The 19,091-nt window shown below is 41.3% G+C and overlaps 1 protein-coding gene and 1 non-coding gene across 2 annotated transcripts; one reads left to right on the top strand and one right to left on the bottom strand.

Moving 5' to 3' along the window:
- Nucleotides 1-1,852: 1,852 nt before the first annotated feature.
- LOC133832117 (uncharacterized) lies at nucleotides 1,853-3,190 on the bottom strand. Its single transcript, XM_062262501.1, has one exon. It carries the CDS (start codon nucleotides 3,188-3,190, stop codon nucleotides 1,853-1,855), a length of 1,338 nt encoding a protein of 445 aa, XP_062118485.1.
- A 771-nt stretch (nucleotides 3,191-3,961) lies between these two features.
- On the top strand, nucleotides 3,962-4,067 carry LOC133833617 (small nucleolar RNA R71). Its single transcript, XR_009892988.1, has one exon. It is a non-coding gene; the product is annotated as a small nucleolar RNA R71 (small nucleolar RNA).
- Nucleotides 4,068-19,091: the final 15,024 nt, after the last annotated feature.

Here is a 19,091-nt window from a genome sequence, read left to right on the forward strand (position 1 = left end):
GACATAATCGACTGCCACCAAGATATACAAGTTCCCAAATGACGGTGGGAATGGCCCCATAAAGTTAACTCCCCAAACATCGAATAATTCCACTTCAAGGATGCAATTCAATGACATTTCATTCCTTGATGAAATATTTCCAACACGTTGGCAGGGATCACATCTTTTAGCAAAATCATGAGCATCCTTGAAAATAGAAGGCCAATAGTAACTCGATTGAAAAACTTTAGTTGCTGTCCTTTGACCACCAAAATGCCCACCATAAGGAGCTGAATGACAATGCTATAGAATACTTGAAACTTCATCCTCAGGCACACAACATCTCATGATACGATCTAGACATTGCTTGTACAAATAAGGCTCATCCCAATAATAAAATTGCACATCATGAAAGAATTTCTTGAGTTGCTGCCTATTCAAATCAGGTGGCTGCAAACCACTCACCAAATAATTGACAAAATCAGCATACCATGGTGTAGTGACTTGGTTCACAACTAACAATTGCTCGTCAGGGAATGTCTCTTTGATAGGACCTTCATCTTGCTTCTCAGTACCGGCCTCAAGCCTAGATAAATGGTTAGCCACTTGATTCTCTGTTCCTTTTCTATCTCGAATCTCCAAGTCAAATTCTTGAAAAAGAAGAACCCATCGAATGAGTCTTGGCTTAGCATCCTTCTTTGCTATAAGATACTTGATTACTGAATGATCTGTGTAAACCACCACTTTAGTCCCCACAAGATAGGCTCTAAACTTGTCAAAAGAAAACACAACCGCCAAAAGTTCTTTCTTGGTGGTGGTATAGTTCAATTGAGCATCGACTAGCATCTTTCTTGCATAGTAAATGGAATGAAAGACCTTTTCTTTTTGCTGCCCAAGCACGACACCCACGGAAAAGTCACTCGCATCGCACATCAATTAAAAAGGAAGAGACCAATCCAAAGCTACAATGATGGGTGTGGTGATGAGAGCCTTTTTTAAAGTCACAAATGCTTCTTGACACTCCTTAGTGAACTAAAATGCTCGATTTTGCTCAAGTAAGGAATAGAGGGGCTTAGAAATCTTTGAAAAATCTTTTATAAACCGCCTATAGAAGCCCGCATGTCCCAAAAAGCTTATAATCCCCTTGACTGTAGTAGGTGGTGGCAACTTTTCAATGACTTCCAGCTTTGCTCTATCCACTTCAATTCCCTTGTTAGAAATTTTATGGCCCAAGACAATGCCTTCTTGTACCATAAAATGGCATTTTTCCCAATTGAGTACCAAGTTGGTTTCTTCACATCTTGCCAAGACTTTCTCCAAGTTATCCAAAAAAGTGTCAAATGACTCACCAAATACTGAAAAATCATCCATGAAGACTTCAAGAGACTTTTCCACCATATCTGAAAAAATTGCCATCATACAACGTTGGAAGGTGGCAGGAGCATTGCACAGCCCAAACGGCATCCTTCTAAAGGCAAAGGTGCCATAGGGACAAGTGAATGTAGTCTTCTCTTGGTCCTCCGGAGCAATAGAAATTTGATTATAGCCTGAATACCCATCAAGAAAACAATAAAACTCCTTTCCCCGCCAACCGATCAAGCATTTGATCAATGAATGGCAGTGGGAAATGGTCCTTCCGTGTGGCCTTATTCAGCTTTCGATAGTCCACACAAACACGCCACCCAGTCACTGTTCTTGTGGGAATCAACTCATTATTTTCATTAGCCACCACCATGACTCCACCTTTCTTAGGAACACACTGAATCGGGCTGACCCAAGAACTATCCGAAATTGGGTAAACAATTCCATAATCGAGCCATTTAATTATCTCTTTTCTCACCACTTCCTTCATGATAGGGTTAAGCCTTCGCTGCTACTCAACAGAATTATTACAGCAATCTTCCAACAGAATTTTATGCATACAAAATGAAGGACTTATACCCTTGATATCCGCCATGGTCCAACCAATAGCTCTTGTGTATTTCTTCAACACATCAAGCAACAAACGTTCATACTCAGCTCCTAACACTGCTGAAATAATCACGGGAAAAGTCTCGTTATCTCCCAAATAAGCATACTTCAAGTGACTAGGCAAAGGCTTTAACTCTAATTTTGGTGGCTCTTGAATAGAGGGCTTAGGAGGCTTGAAATTCCCTCCCGACAAGTCTAGAGACTCAAAAGGCCTTCGGAATTTGGTAAAGGGCTGCTGTAATTCTACCCATGTAACTTGGGTTTCCTCCTTTTCACTTATGGCTTCAAGCTCTTCAAGTGAACTCACCCCCATTCCATCTTTAAAAACGTCTTCGTGGAACTTTTCAGCTACAAGTGACTCAATTACACTCAATCGAGAGCATTCCTCAACCTCATCCGGAAACTTCATAGCATTGAACACATTAAAAGTTACTTGTTGGTCATTCACCCTCATAGTAAGCTCTCCTTTTTGCACATCAATTAAAGTCCTCCCGGTAGCTAGAAATGGCCTACCCAAAATAATAGGAACATCTCTATCCGCCTCATAGTCAAGAATTATAAAATGGGCCGGGAAAATGAACTTATCAACTTGCACTAGAACATCTTCAATTTTTTCTTCTGGGTGAGCCATAGAACGATCTGCCAATTGCAAAGTGACGGTTGTTGGCCTTGCTTCTCCAATTCCCAACTTCTTGAAAATAGACATAGGCATTAAGTTAATACTAGCTCCCAAATCACATAAAGCTCTACCCACATCTCTTCCACCAATAGAACAAGGAATTGTAAAGCTACCCGGATCCTTCAACTTAGGAGGAATTTTACTCTTCAACATGGCACTACAGCCTTCCGTCAAGGCCATCATTTCAAATTCACCAAGTCTCCTTTTCTTAGTCAAAATGTCCTTCAAAAACTTTGCATAATTTGGCATTTGCTCCAAGGCCTCCACTAGTGGTATATTGATATGGAGTTGCTTCAAAACGTCTAAAAACCTTTGGAATTGACCATCTTGTTGCTGTTTTTGAAATCTTTGAGGAAATGGTGGAGGTGGCTTGCTCAAACACTTTTCTGTCGCAGATTGCTGAACAGATGTTGTAGCATTCTGGGTAAATTCAGCAGTTGAACTTGCTGAGTTTTCACTCTTTTCTTCACCAATTTGGATTGAAGTGGGCTCGATTTTTCGCTTATCTTTCTCCTCATTTAACTCCAGATTTTTCCACTCCTCAAAGTCACCACTTTGCATTGCTCTTTGCCATCCCTCCTTGGATTTTCGGTGTCACTCGGCAAGGTGCCTTGCGACCTATTCCTCAATTCATTAGCCAATTGCCCCATTTGAATCTCAAGGTTTCTCAAGGAGGCTACTTGGCTCTGAATCACAACATCATTCTTGGCCATATATTCTTTCATTAAACTCTCCAAAGAGCTTGATTGAGATACTTGGGGCGGAGGAGATTGTTGCACTCTTGGCGGTTGTTGAGAAAACCCCGGCGGATATGTTGGCTTGCCTTTCATTGGTGCTCCACTTGAACTAGCTCCTTGACCCCCCCATGAGAAATTTGGATGTTGCCTCCACCCCGGATTGTAAGAGTTTGAATATGGGTTGTTACAGTTAGCATTTTGATTCCCCACATAGCAAACCGAGGCGGGATTTGAAGGAAAACTCTCAAAAGTGTGTCCATCTCCACAATAGACACAAGACACATTGGCAACTTGTCCCATAGCAGCTGGTTGTACCATTCCCCCCAAACTTATGTTCTTGAGAAGGTTAGTCATTGATGAAACTTGAGCGGTCAAAGTGGTCAATGCATCCACTTCAAGTACACCCGCAACTTTTTGACTTGTTGAGGCTCTAGCATTGGACCATTGATAATTGTTGCTAGCAATCTTTTCCAAAATCTCATAGGCTTCATTGTAGGACTTAGAGAGAATAGCCCCATTAGCTGAAGCATCCAACACCATGTGAGTGGAAGAATTGAGCCCATTATAGAATGTTTCCATTTGTATTCAATGAGGAATCCCGTGGTGCGGACACTTCCTCAACAATTCTTTAAATCTCTCCCAAGCTTCACAAAAGGATTCATCTTCTAGCTGCTGAAAAGACATGATTTCATTGCGAAACTTGGCATTCTTGGTAGGAGGAAAGTACTTCATCAAGAATTTTTCAGCCAACTCATTCCATGTAGTCACCGAGTTGGGAGGAAGGGTGTTGAGCCAAGCTCTAGCTCGATCCCTCAAAGAGAACAGGAACAACTTCAACCTTAAGGCCTCTTCACTTACTCCTTGTAGCTTGAAAGAATCGCTCACCTCCAAAAATGTACGAAGGTGGAGATGAGGATCTTCTGTTGGCAGCCCACTAAATTGACTAAACGTTTGGAGCATTTGGAACATGACGGTCTTTAACTCGAATTGGGGTGCTTGGATTTCGGGCCTCACAATGCTCAGATTGAGCTCATTAAACATAGGGGCAGCATACTCCCTTATGGCCCTCTCTCTATCAACGGCCAAAGCAATGGCGTTAGCAATATTATGGGCATCCCCAACCCCTTCAATCTCATCAGCCATATTGAAACGATTTTGACCCCTTTGTATCCTTCTTCTTCTTCTTCTTCTAAAAGTGCGTTCAATTTCGGGGTCAATAGGAGCTAGTTCAAGGTCTTCTTGCTTGTTCATGCACTAGAGTATTCCTAAAAATTCACAAAACTGAGCAAGCAAGATTAGAACAACACAGAAAAATAAATTGCAAAATAATTGATATTACACAAATTTTTTAATTTCAATCCCCGGCAACGGCGCCAAAAACTTGTTGTGAAAATTATATGTGCAAGTGTACACAGTCCAACACAAGTAATATAATGATAAGTGAATCGTCTCCACAGGGATTGGTATTAAAAAGTTCAATGTAAACACCAACTAATTACAATTTAGAAATTTAAGAAACTGAATTGAGTGGTTGTTGAAACTAAAATCAAATGAAAGAAATTAAAATATGCTTAAAATTAACCACAATTTCTAGAGAAATAACAGCAAGAAGAATTATCAATGGAAAAATTGGACTTGAATAGCTAAATCCCCCGATGTCAAAAATTGCCCAGAATGCTATAGCATTAAATTTAGCAAATCGCACCAGAGTTAACTAGAATTCCCAATATGCTCACCAGATTTTTCCAAAACTCGTGAATATACTTCTTCCATCCAATTAAATATATTCCTATATCAAATCAGACTTAAGAACACAAATAACAGCACCAATTCTCAAAAGTTATGCAAGGTAAGTAAAATATTCCTATTCTACTCACTAAGTACAACCTAACAATGGTTATGCTCTTGCATCATTCAAGTACAAACTACTACATTCAACCTTTCCAGAATTAAATCTAGCTTAATAATCTGCCATTGTTGGCCAAACAACAACAAACAATAATCATGAACAACACTTGAATGAACAATGGCGAATTTACGTAAATATGCATTTAAACTTTAATAACTATGACATAGGGTTCTTTAACCATTCAAGTCTCAAAAAGCTTAGCTCATAGCTAAATTAGTATCCAAAATCTGAAATGGAAAATTGATATCCATGAGTTCTAAGATAGTTATTCTAAATTAGGAAATACAAAAATTAAAGAAGAAGAGTAAATGGGACAAATCTGATATAGTTGGTGTGTGAATCCTCCTTGTCCTTCTCGTTCCCCTTCAACAATTGTACTTCTCTATATTTTTCTCTCTGTTTTTCTGTACTTTTTTCTGATGATAGTCCTTCAATGGCTGCCACTTAGGTGATACGGCTGGTACTCTCCTTTTCTCCAAATTAGGGTACAAACATGATGTCTCCAATTAGAAAGCCCACCTTCTTTTCCTCCACTTAGGCCCACTAATTTGGACCACATCTCTGACCAAAACAACTCCAGCTGGTGCCATTTATGGACCCATGCCACCTGGCCATAAATTAAAAGGAATTCCACAGCTGCCTTTAATTTTCCACGCCAGCAAGTGAGCTCCAGCATGAATTTTAGCAATCTGGAAAGTTTCAGCTTTTGCTTCCAAACCAAACTTCCAATTTTTCTTCTTCAATCCTTCCGTGGATAGCTTGATTTCCTTTTTTCACAGAAAACTAGAACAAGATTAGTTATTTAATATCAATTTAAACCCAAAACATTGCAAGACTCCAATATTAGATCAACTAATTATATAGATAGATAACAACTTAAAATTAACAAACAAACACCAAAATCATCACTCTTTTTATGCATAATTAAGTGTAAAAGTCAAATAAATAACTCTATATCATAGAGTTATCAAACTCCATCTCCTCACCACTCCCCAAATTGACCTCCTCACTTTGTTCTTTCCTCTTTGAATTTTCCTAATTTCTTAAGGATGAATCTTGGCTTTGAATTAAGGCGTCATTTTTAACCATATACTCCATAATCAATACCTCCAATGAATTTGATTGAGCCGCTTGGTGAGGTTTCTCTTCTATAATTACTTCTTGAAAATTATCCCAATTTTCCTCATTTGATCCTTGAGTGCAATTGTTAAAAGTTGGCTCCATATTGTTATAATTGCTCTCCCACCCTTGGTTGGTCATTGAACAATTCCAATACCACCATTCATTGTATTCTGCCATGTCTTCCAACATCCAATAGGCTTCATCCACAGATACTTGGTAGAAATTGGTGGTACCATCTCCTCTTTCTACCAATTCTCTTGCTTCGACATTCAACCCATTGAGGAAGACCTCTAATTGACACTCTTTGGACAAACCATGGTATGGGAACCTCATTAACCAAGCTCTGTATCTCCACCATGCCTTGTATAAAGGCTCAAAGTCAAGTTGAATGAAATTCATGAGGACTTGCATATGAGTCATCTCAAGTTCCTCACAAGACAAACAACAAAGAAAAAAAAAAATTAAAATAATATATATACCAAATTAGAATCAAGAATCAATTATATTTGATATTGATTAAATAGTCCCCAACAACGACGCCAAAAACTTGATCTGTAAAATCTGTACACAAGTATACATAGTCGTGTTAAGTAATAAAGTTTGTAAGACAGAGATCGTCCCAAAGAGACTATTAACCAATTACCAATAATTGATTTTCAAATTCTAGTTGGTGAATTAAAATTTAGATGAATAATTAAAAATTAAAATGAATATTCTAAACTATGAACAAAATTTAAATAACTGTACGCAAAATAATGAATCAACTAATTAAAAATCAATAATAAAAAGCCTCAGAATTAATTTCATCAACTTTTCATTATATTAATTCTACTAATCAATTACAAATCTCTTCTTCCTATTCTAATAGCAGGTTAACATAAATTAATTCCTATTCTTTTTCAGATATAAATCTCAACCTATATGCAGGTTTTCTACATTTCTGTGATAAACTTAAACATATAGAAGACATTAAACATGGAAACCTAATTACTACACAAGCCATACAGGTACTTTCGTCTAATATGCAACCTATGTCTATATAATGATAGCATTTTCAATTCTCATCTTTCGAATTTTGAATCAAAATCATAAATCAAGCAAATATTGATCAGTTATTTACTAGCATTAAGCAAACATTATATAGATTAGAATAAATAAGAAGAATCAATAGAACACCATAATAATATTAAATAGAAATCCAAGTGACTACATTAATCCCTAGATAAAATAAATTAGTTCATAGATAACATGATGAAAAAGAAATAAGAGAAGAAAGAGAAGAAATAGAGAGAGGTCAAGAAGAAAGAGAGAGAGAGAGAGATAAAGATCTAAAATAGTCTAAAGCATTCTTTTTATAGTGATAAGGTTGTTAAAAGAGTTTTCTAGATGTTTCAATTTGTTACTTGATAATGCTCCAAAATATATTTATTTGCATTTCAAATCTCGTAACTCTAGCTTACGTAATCTTGTAGGTCAACGTAAAACTCTGAATTTGACTTTTTTTTGTGAAACAAGCTTTTGTAGGTTTTAGAATAAGCTTTCCAACGCCACCAAGAACACGTAAATCAGATAAGTGAGTCAGGAGATATGGTCAAAATACCAAAACTATCTCAGATTCAAAATATCTCAGATTTTTCCAACAATTTAAGTTTGAATTCTCCTTTACTTCTCCAATTAATTCAAATAAATATCTTTTTATTAATTTTCTCTTAATTAAAGATAATATTTCAAATAAATTTTGAAATATTTCTCAAATATTCATTTAACAAATGACAACCTGAAAAATACAACAACCACACATAAAAAGAACTAAAAATTTAAAATAATAATAATAAAACTAAGGCTAAAAAGTATTAAAAATCTATCCTATCAGGCACCCCTGAGTTAGAAGAGTTGAGAAAGCAACTAAAGGAGTTATTGGAGGCAGGCTTCATCAGACCGTTAAAGGCGCCATTTGGCGCACCTGTGCTATTCCAGAAGAAACACGATGTGAGCTTGAGACTGTGCATTAATTATAGGGCTCTCAACAAGGTGACAGTTCGCAACACCTACCCCATCCCTATGATCGTTGATTTGTTCGACCAGCTAAGTGGAGCCAAATATTTCACAAAGTTGGACCTGAGATCGGGCTATTATCAGGTGAGGATCGTAGATGGGGATGAACCAAAGACAACGTGCATTATTCGATATGGAGCATTTGAGTTTCGAGTAATGCCCTTTGGGTTGACGAATGCACCTGCCACTTTCTGCACACTGATGAAACAAGTATTCCACGAGTATCTAGATAAGTTCATGGTGGTGTACTTAGATGATATTGTGGTTTATAGCGCCACGATTGAAGACCATCGAGAACACTTGGCTCAAGTGTTTCAGAAGTTGAGAGAGAACCGGCTATATGTGAAGCGCAAGAAATGTTCATTTGCACATGAGAGCATCAAGTTCCTAGGCCACATTATGGAACGTGGCCGAATTTGTATGGACCTAGAGAAGGTGAGGGCAATCCAAGAGTGGAAAGCCCCCACAAACATGAAAGAACTATGCTCTTTCCTGGGCCTAGCCAACTACTATAGATAATTTGTGGACAGCTACTCAAGAAGAGCGACACCCTTGACCGAGCTGTTGAAAAACGGTGTGACTTAGGCATGGACTGATAAGTGTGCTGAAGCATTCAGGAGTTTGAAGGAAGCCATGATGAAGGATCATGTTCTTGCCTTGCTAGATGTTAGCAAGCCCTTCGAAGTACAGACGGATGCGTCAGATTATGCTTTGGGAGGGGTACTGGTACAAGAAGACCACCTGGTAGCATATGAGAGTCGCAAGCTATCCGAAGCTGAGAGGTGGTATACTGCCCAGGAGAAGGAACTCCTCGCGGTTATCCATTGCTTACGGGTATGAAAACATTACTTGCTGGGATCGAAGTTTGTGGTGAAGACGGATAATGTAGCGGTTAGTCATTTCCTTACCCAGCCGAAACTGAACCCTAAGCAGGCTCAATGGTAGAAGTTCGTGGCGGGATTCGACTTCCATTTTGAGCATAAGGCAGGATGCTTGAACCACGTAGTTGATGCCTTGAGTCGCAAAGCAGAATTGGAGACTCTAAAGATCTTGGCTAGTTTGACGGCTAGCGTGGTGAACACTCCACTCAAGGAGCACATAAAAAAAAACCTAGAGAAAGACCCGGTTGTCAAAACCATCCTGAAGCTCGTGAAAAAAGGTAAGACTCGCCAGTTCTAGGTGGAGAATGATCTTTTGTGGGCCAAAGGGGGCCGCTTGTATGTTCCGAAAGCTGGAGATTTGCGGAAGACATTACTAAGAGAGTGTCATGACACCTTGTGGGCAGGTCATCTAGGGTGGCAGAGGACGCATGCCCTTTTGAAGCAGGGATACTACTGGCCACAGATGAAAGATGATGTAGTGGAGTACACTAGGACCTGTCTCGTCTGTCAGCAAGACAAGGTTGAGAGGAACAAGACAGGGGTTGTTGGAGCCGTTGCGAGTCCCAAGCCGACCATGGGAGAGTGTGTTGCTTGACTTTATAACCAGCCTACCAAAGACAAGGGATTTAAGTGCGATCTTGGTGGTCGTGGACAGATTCTCGAAGTATGCAACATTCATCACAATGTCGAAGTACTGCTCGGCAGAGGAGACAACACGGCAATTCTTCAAGCATATTATCAAATATTCGCGAGTGCCCCAGAACATTGTTAGTGAGCGAGATGAGAGATTCACTGGGACCTTTTGGACCAAACTATTTAGCCTCTTGGGGTCACAATTGAACATATCCTCGAGCTACCATCCACAAACAGATGGGCAGACAGAAAGATTCAACAGGATGTTGGAGGAGTACTTGCCCCACTTTGTCAACGCCAATTAGAAGAACTGGCCGCAACTACTCGATGTAGCTCAATTTTGCTTCAACTCTCAAAAGAGTTCTTCATCGAATAAAAGCCCTTTTGAAGTTGTTAATGGATAGCAGCCACTATTGCCCCACACAGTGGATGAATACCGTGGTTAGAACCCGCGAGCCTTTCACTTCACAAAAGACTGGAAGAAAACGACAGAGATTGCCCGAGCTTATTTAGAAAAAGCATATAAAAGAATGAGGAAGTGGGCAGATCAGAAGCGCAGGCCATTGAAGTTTAAAGTAGGTGACTTAATGTTAATCAAGCTGAGGCCCGAACAGTTGAGATTCTGAGGGGACAAAGACATCAGACTCATTCGCAAGTACGAGGGTCCGGTCTCAATCATCTCAAAAGTTAGCCTAACTTCCTACAAAGTTAACCTACCAGCATGGATGAAGATACACTGGTCCTCCACGTCAGCAACTTAAAGCTATATCATGAACATCCAGCAAATCCAGAGCGCAACCAGTCAACCAGAGGAGGAGTCATCATTCAGCCAAAGAGAAAGCGTCAACCTGAAGAAATCCTGGCGGAGAGAACGGTCACCACTGATCGTAAAAAGCATAAGGAATATCTGGTAAAATGGAAGGGGCTCGCAGATGATGAGATAAGCTGGGAGAGGGTGAAAGACTTGAAGAATCTCACGCAGAAGATTGTAGATCTACAAGCTACTTCGTCGAGGATGCCGAAGAATTGAGTGGGGGAGAGTGTTGTAGTGACCAAAATTTACTGATTAGATTTCTTTAGGTTTACTAGGGAGGGCATAATTGGATTATATGTGATTTAATAATTTAAAAGCATGTTATATGACTACTTGAATATTTGTGATGCATGACTATGTGTATTAGTATGCATGTAGGCCGTGATTAGGTTAGAAGGGCATAATCATAATTTTGGCCTTTGAGGGCATAACTGTATATATATGTGATAAACTGCTGAGACCACATTATTATGTTGATATATTTGTAATCTGTGATTCGAGGCGATCCCAGGGAGCGGTTTAGCGAAAATGTCACGGCGGGGATTTATACCCGGCTCTGGGCGACCCTGGGGGTATTTCTGGGAATTTAGAGAATATATTGGGGTCACTTTTGACATTGAGGAATATAATTGGTGATTAGTTAGGTGTCAGGAGGTAAGCGGTAAATATTAGAGACACTCGAGGAATTAGCGGGAAAATTGGGTGAAATGACCAAAATACCCCTAGGTGGATTAAAAGGCTTAGGATTTATGGGAGGGTATTGTGTTCATTTGGGTTATAAAGGATAAATGTTATTAGGCTTTATGTCTTAGTGGGTTGTGTAGAAAGGGCTAGAATTCTGAAGGAAAGAAAAGAAAGGAAAAAGGGGAAAAAGGGGGAAATTGGAAGTTTATCTTTCTCTCTCTCGGTTTAAGCTTTTCTTCATCCATTCTTGAGGTCTCTTAGGGCAGGAATTTAGGGAGAGTCAGAGTAGAAACTTGAGGCTAGGGTCCTTGGTCTAGCTTGAAGAATTAGTAAGGATTTAGCAAGAGCAATCCTTCCATTTGAGGTAAGGTCTAAGGTTGTCTTTCTTCAGTTTCTGGTTTTATGTAAACAAGGATTTTGAGCTGAGCTTTGGTGGAAAATCTAGGAAAATTGAATCTGAGCTTTGAGGAGGTGAAGGACAAGCTAGTGAGGAGGATAACCTAGGCTAAGCTCATCCATCAGAGGTAAGGAACTTTAGTTTTAAGCTTAGTGATTTCTGTGGTTTTGCTGAGTTTCTGAGCTTTAGGTCCAACTATGGTGAATTCCTTGAATAGGGGTGCATGTGATGGACTTATGTGTGGTTGGGATGTTTGGGATGAGTGGAGGATGTTGGTAGGCTTGTTTTTGAGTTTGGTTGAAGTTTGGAAGAGTTTTGGTAAGGTTTGGCTCGGGAAAATTCGAAGGAGAAAATGTTGTGCAGGGCTGTGCTGTGACTAGCGCTACAACGCTAGTCACTGGGTGCTGTAGCGCTAGGCCCTGAAGTTTCTGAGCCTTTTGGCTCTGTTTGTAGCGCTATAGCGCTACCCTATTTCTAGAAAGGGGTTTTTGGGTTATTTTCAAGGGTTTTTGCTCGGGGGTTTGGGGTTCGATTCCACCACCCCGTTTGGTGGAATTGGGGCTTCCCGAGGGCTCGAGATTGGTCCTGAGACTGGATTTTGGACTTGAGGTTTGGTAATGATTCTGATCTATGGTTGTGACTAGGTGTACGCTAGGGCTTAAGAGGGATCGTGCTTGAGGATCAAATCGAACAAAGGTAGCAAATCTAAAGGTAAGAAAACTGCACCCGGTTATGTGTTTGTGATGGGACTAAGAGCTCCCTATATCTGTATAATGTCATAGATGGTATTATACCATGGGACATGTGATAAACGGCCTAAGGGTGCCATAAATTATACTTGCGTACAGGGCGCGGCTTGGCCACTGGTAGCCGAGGATAGCTTAATATTCACTGAGCTCGGTTTAAGCGGGTCGGAGTCAGTGGGATAAACAGAGGGTGCGGCCTAAGGGCGCTAACCCTAGTTATCATATGTGGATTGATTATTGATATGAAATGATATACTTGGTATGCTGAATACTTGATTAACATGAATGCTTAAACTGTTGAATACATGCTTATGCGGTATGAGTTATCTAATTGTTATTGAATGATTGCGCTCTGTTAATGTGTTTTCTTGCTGGGCCTTGACTCGCGGGTGCTACGTGGTGCAGGTAAAGGCAAAGGCAAGTTGGACCAATCTTGAGATGGAGAGCTGCAGGGCTGAATGTACATAATCAGCTGATCGGCCGCCACGACCGAGGAGTGGAACTGGACGGGAAATGCTTAACTGTCTATTTTGCCTTAGAGTGGCTAATCACTGTACTTTTGTCCTAAAATTTTGTAAACAGTCCTAAACTTGCTACTTTTGGGATCCCATGTAAAAAGGAAATGATTATTTATAAAAATACAGCTTTTGAGACCAAAATATTTTAACCCTAGTTCAATTATAGTTTCAGTAACACGTTTTGAATTAAATGACTTGATTAGCAAGTCTAGTACCTTTACAAACACACAGTGTAACGGTCTTGGCTATCCAGGGCGTTACAGTGTGGCATGCTGCCCCTTTGGCACACCCACATGGGGCCATTTTGTAAGTGAGCATGCCTTGGTGCTTGATCATTAGTCAAGTCTAGCACCAAGAAACCTCATGGGGTAGGGTAGTGGCAATTTTGTAATTATGCATATGTCTCCCAGACAAAAATCATATATGTTACTGGGAAGACCTTGTATCCCTAGAAGGCTCCTTAGGGGGAGGTGACCTGGTGACTTAGGGAAGCACCATGGCCACCAGTAGATAAGGGCCAAAGCTGTGTACTCCCTTGCCCTATCAAGACTATGTATTAATAAAACGATGTTTATCCATACTTGCCCGTGTATGCTTACTTATTGCCTATGTGCTACTTGTTTGTTGTCTTCGTTGGGCCATCACCTGCCACTTTCCTTGTTGTATGCTTTGTGTTAAGTGGGCATTCCAAGGAATGACTTGCTTTGTGCTTGCTCATACTTCGTTATTGCCCGTTGCATGTCCGAGATGTGTTTGTGGCTAACCACTGAGTTTGTTTGCCCGCAGATGTGTGTTGTAGGCTGACTTGCTAGCTTGGAGTGTCCCCAAGTGCCGCATGTTCCATCTACTTGGAGTTCCCAAATATTCGGCCTGTGACACCCTGCAACACAAACTATAGGGCCACGCCATGGTCTACGGGTACAACAGTTCTCTTACCTGTGTCCCGAGCTTCTTGAGCACCAAAATCCCGAGCACAGTCCTCTAACCCGAGCCTTGCTAAAAACTTAGTCACAAAACACAAGTAACGTTCTCGTTACTAACCAATTCATAATTGTACCCCGGAACCAATCCCGTGCTCTCGGGACCTCCTGTTTTACCCACGTAAGGTAGCGAAAACGTCGCCCGAGTCCCCTGGGCCAAAGCCCTAAAAACACAAAAATTCAAGGCCTTGAAAATGGCATAGCGTTGCGGCACAACCCTACAGGCGCTGCGACGCCCAGCAAGGGCTCCTTATCCTGATTCGTCCCAGAGCCGCGACACAGAAGAACAAGGCCACGACACTCATACACGAACCCAAAAAACTGGGTTTTTCCCACCATGTTTCTCGAGCCAAACTTATCCAAATCAATACCCAAGTACACCCAAGTTCTAATTCAACCTAAAGCTCCAAATAAAATGTATATAAACTCGTAAACACTAGAAACACACTCAAACATCCATCCTAGCTCAAAATTACATAGTGGTTTAAAATTCCACAGAAACTTAAACCACACCAGAAAATTCACTTCAGAAATAAATGAAATTCTTACCTTAAGTAGATATTCGACCTTAAGCTGCCTTAAAATCCAGTTCCAAGCTTAAATTACCAGACTCCTAAGCTTAACCTTGCCAAAACTTCATCCTAACAACCCACAAAACAAAACACAAATCAGCTCCCAACCACAACACTTCCCAGCAGAATTCAACAAAGAACTGAATTAAAAACTTACCCTTGATCCTAACTAAACCTTTGAACTCTTGAATTTCTGGCCTAAAATCCTTCAAAAATCCAACACCATGGAGAGAGAGAGAACCGAATGGGAGAGAGCTGAGAGAAATTTGGTTCTTTTCCTTCCTTTCCTCTGTTTTGTCTAAGTGTTTCTAGAGTCCTCAGCTTCCAAATTGTATATATCCTTTTGCCAAAATGACTGAATTGCCCCCTTAAGTTAGTGTAATTCCTCAAATACCACCAAGGGTAATTTAGTCATTTGCCAAATCCCGTTAAGTCCTCGAGTACTCCTACAAATCCTTGTTAACCCCGTCATACTCAAATCATTAATAAATTACTACCTGTTACTCAATAAATCCCAAACTCATATTATATACCCAAAATACCCCTAGGCTCCTCCCGAACCGGGTATTCGACCCCGTTGTGACTTTCTAGCTAAACTGCTCCCTAGGATTGTCTCGAATCGCGCATCACAGATATATCACCACTCACTCGTGGTGTCAATCACAATACTCATAAATATAGCATTTATGCCCTTAACAGGCTGAAATTACAAATATGCCCCTAACAACCAAATGGGGCCCACATGCATATTTAATTCACCTAAACATGCATTTCTACTCACATAATCATCAAATTCACATATTAACATAATAAATCAATTATTTCCCTCCAGGCACGCTAATAAAAGCCCTAAGCCTTATTAGCAAATTTGGGACGCAACACTTTTTGGTCTTTTAGGTGATCTCCCCTTGGGTTGGGATCCTTATAGGGAGATAGTACTTGTGAAACCTCGCAAGCACCTATTTTCAAGGCCTTATTTCCCTTGGTAAGGTGACTCAGTCGATATAGACATATGGATCTCTTTGGGCTCCCCTTTGTCTTCTACAACGTGGTCCCTTTGTAGGGTGGGTGTGTTTATGAAGATGTCACTTTTGAGGGACCTTTTGACTTCCTTAGATTCTATAAGGGTAGTAGTCCTTATAAATTCAAGTGTTTTCTTATAAGGTTCATTGCTCACACATATATACATTATAAGTACTTTTATATATATTTCACAAGGCCAGACACCTATTTTGCTCTTGGCCAGGCACCTATTAAGGCTTGCGAGGCTAGGCACCTATTTTGTACATGGCTAGGTGCCTGTTGAGGCTCGTGAGGGTGGATTCCTATTTTGTGCAAGGCTGGGTGCTTGTTAAGGCTTGCGAGGCTAGGCACCTATTTTGCACATGGCTAGGTGCCTATTGAGGCTTGCGAGGCTAGGCACCTATTTTGCACATGGCTAGGTGCCCATTGAGGCTCGCGAGGCTAGGCACCTATTTTGCATATGGCTAGGTTCCTATTGAGGCTCGCGAGGCTAGGCACCTATTTTGTACATGGCTAGGTGCCTGTTGAGGCTCGCAAGGTCGGACACCTTCTAAGTGGTTGATGGGGTCTATCTTGCCAAGCAATTTGTTTTTCGTTCTCTCCGATATGCTTTGACAATTTCAAATCCCTGGAGTCAGGTTGGTGACCTCTTTGGATCTTTATGGGGACCAATTGCAATGACTTCTTTGGTTCCCAAGCGACTTAGATAAAGGGAGTCTTATCAGAGGTTATCCTTGATGAATCCCGCTTACTTCTTCCTTGAAGCCTTCTTGTAGACCTCTTCCAATCTTCAACTTGATCAGTGACTCCTCTATCACAACGATCTCTTCAATGCAGAATCTTCAGACGTATTGGTAGAAGGATGATTGGAGGAAGGTTTTCTTCCCTCAACATGAAAGTTCTTATGGTCCTCTTCCACACGTATATACTTTTGGGCTCTTTTGAAGAAGTAGTCTAAGTTTGTAATCTCCCTCTTGAGAATGATATCCCATAACTTGCTTCCAGGACAAACTCCGGCTGTGGTTACCATCTTGAGCTCTGCTTTAGTCGCACTCCCCATCTTAGTTGCTTCCATATTGAATCTGTGGATATAGCTCTTCATGCTTTCACTCTTGCCTTGTTTTATGATAGCGAGGCTGGTACTCGACATAACATAGTCACGGACTGCGTGGTGTTGTTGAAGAAATTTACCAGAGAACTACTGCCATGACCTGATTGTTCCTAGCGTTAACCTCTTGAACCACTTATACGCCGCCCCTTTGAGTGTAATGAAGAAGCAATGGCACTTTGCTATGCTATTGACCCCCCTTAACTTCATCAGCTTATTGAAGGTATTTAAGTGATATTTTGGGTCCGTATAGCCCTCGTATGAAGTCATGCGAGGCTCTTTGAGGCTGGTGGGGAGTTGTTCAACCTGGATCTCCCTTGTGAAGGGCGACTCACAGTCAAATTCTTCATCATCTCTGTGGACCCCAAGTGCAGTGATGATCTTACTTCGAAGGCTTTGCATTTAAGTGTTTAATTCCTTCATCTTTCTGTTTAAGGAGACTCGTGGGTTCTTAGGGTGAACCCTTGCTTTAGTTGTGTCCATCAGAGGAGCTGTAGGGGGTGTGGTTTTTACCTCGAACCCTCTTTGGTTAAGTTTATCCCTCAAGTCGGGTGAAGCTCTTTTGGAGGCTGCCTTGGGTTTGTACCTCCTGTAGGTGGGGTTTGCACCAGGTTGCTCCGTTGGTGTAGAATCTTCCTTGTATCTTGGGCGGGGGGTATGAAAAGTGGAGATTTGCGTTTTCCCATCTTCCACGGGCATGGTAGTTTCTCCTCATATATGTTCCCTCTCTTTATGCCTAGAGAGGGGGGCATCAGAGTTTTCGTGTAATAGGTCGTTGAGTACCTCTCGCATGTTCTCCATGGTGGCCTGCAAGCTTTGATTTTTCATGTGTAGGTCACATATTTCCTCTTCATAGGGACGATATCGAGAACTTGAACTCACTGAGTGTACTCGTGGGCATTTACCATGTCTTTGTTTGGAGGGACCCGAGTCCTGATGGTTTGAACTTGGGGCCACCGATTGCCCTGGCAGAGGGTGAGTAGTACAACCCTTCATTGAAGCGGTGGCATGTGTTACATGGTCTAGTGTTGGATGAATGGTAGAGGACGATACTTCTTCCTCTTGGCCATTATCTCTAGGCAGATCCGTTGCACCTCCATTCATCGGTAGGGGAGGATTCCTCATGGATGCCCTTAGCTGGGTTTCGTCTAGGTGAACCTCCGCTTCTTGGTGGTCTTGTAGGCATTTTGAACGCCTTGGCATGTTTTCTTACTGAAATTAATGGAGGAACTACTGTTTGTTAGTTGTTCTTCCCACAGAACGCGCCAAATTTTTGACGGTGAGAACTCATCAACAATGTTAGGTTAGAAAACTCAAAGTTTAGTTAGAGAATAACTAAGTAAGAATTTAGAATAGACTTGAGGAAAGATAAATGCAGATCAACAATGGAGTAAAAATTCATATATTGCTTAATATCCTGAGTATACAATGAATTTTACAACCCCTTATTCTGAGGGTTGAAGGTCTATTTATAACTGGGCTCTAATGGCCCCTTGTACATGGTGGTCCCTAGGGACAAAATAATACACGGGTACACTGTCAGGGCAGTAGCACAGGCGGTAGTGGTGTTGGAGGAATGGTGGTCGGCTTTAGTATGTGTCAGGGGTCTGCAAAAGTACTCCTGCCTTGGTAACAATATTACACCTCCACTACTTGTCGAGTACGGACCTCATAAGTGTGCTGAGGGAGTCCTTATTATGTACCATTCTAGTACTGCCACTACTTGTCCGGCATGGGTACCTAGTTCGTACCATGTGCTCTCCAGGCTTGTACGTACCTAACCAAATGTACTATGTACTCAGGCTTTGTCCACCTTTGTCTTCCTTGGGTCATTTTGTCCTTGTTTCCCATACCTCCTAATACTTGCCAAGGCTGAGGTATGAATCCCTTCGTGGGAGTTTGTTGTGAACAAATTATTGTGCTCGAGCATGATTGGTCAAGCGAAGGATGCCCATCGGTGGCATGAGGCTCAAGTAATGAGTCACAACCTCATCAATGAAGTCAGTATCACTAAGTGAGGCGATACGAGTGCGAGGCATATGGGCATGAGACGCTTAGGCATAAGGTGTATGAGTGTGAGGCGCGAGGATCTCTAGTGAGGCGGTGGTGTCACGAGGCCCATGAAAAAGTGGCACTTAGGCGCAGGCACTTGGGTCTTCAACCAGGTTGGGGCTTCGCGAGGTGCAAGGATGAGTGCCACTTGGGCGCGAGGCGCTTGGGTCTTCGCAAGGCGCAAAGGTGCATGGCACCTGGGCACGAGGCATTCTGGTCTTTAGCGAGGCG

This window comes from Humulus lupulus, chromosome 4 (genome assembly GCF_963169125.1).
Source record: "Humulus lupulus chromosome 4, drHumLupu1.1, whole genome shotgun sequence".
NCBI lineage: Eukaryota > Viridiplantae > Streptophyta > Magnoliopsida > Rosales > Cannabaceae > Humulus > Humulus lupulus.

What these genes read in the sequence shown, in the direction of transcription:
- LOC133832117 (XM_062262501.1), bottom strand. Translation starts at nt 3,190, where the DNA reads ATGCAAAGTGGTGACTTTGAGGAGTGGAAAAATCTGGAGTTAAATGAG.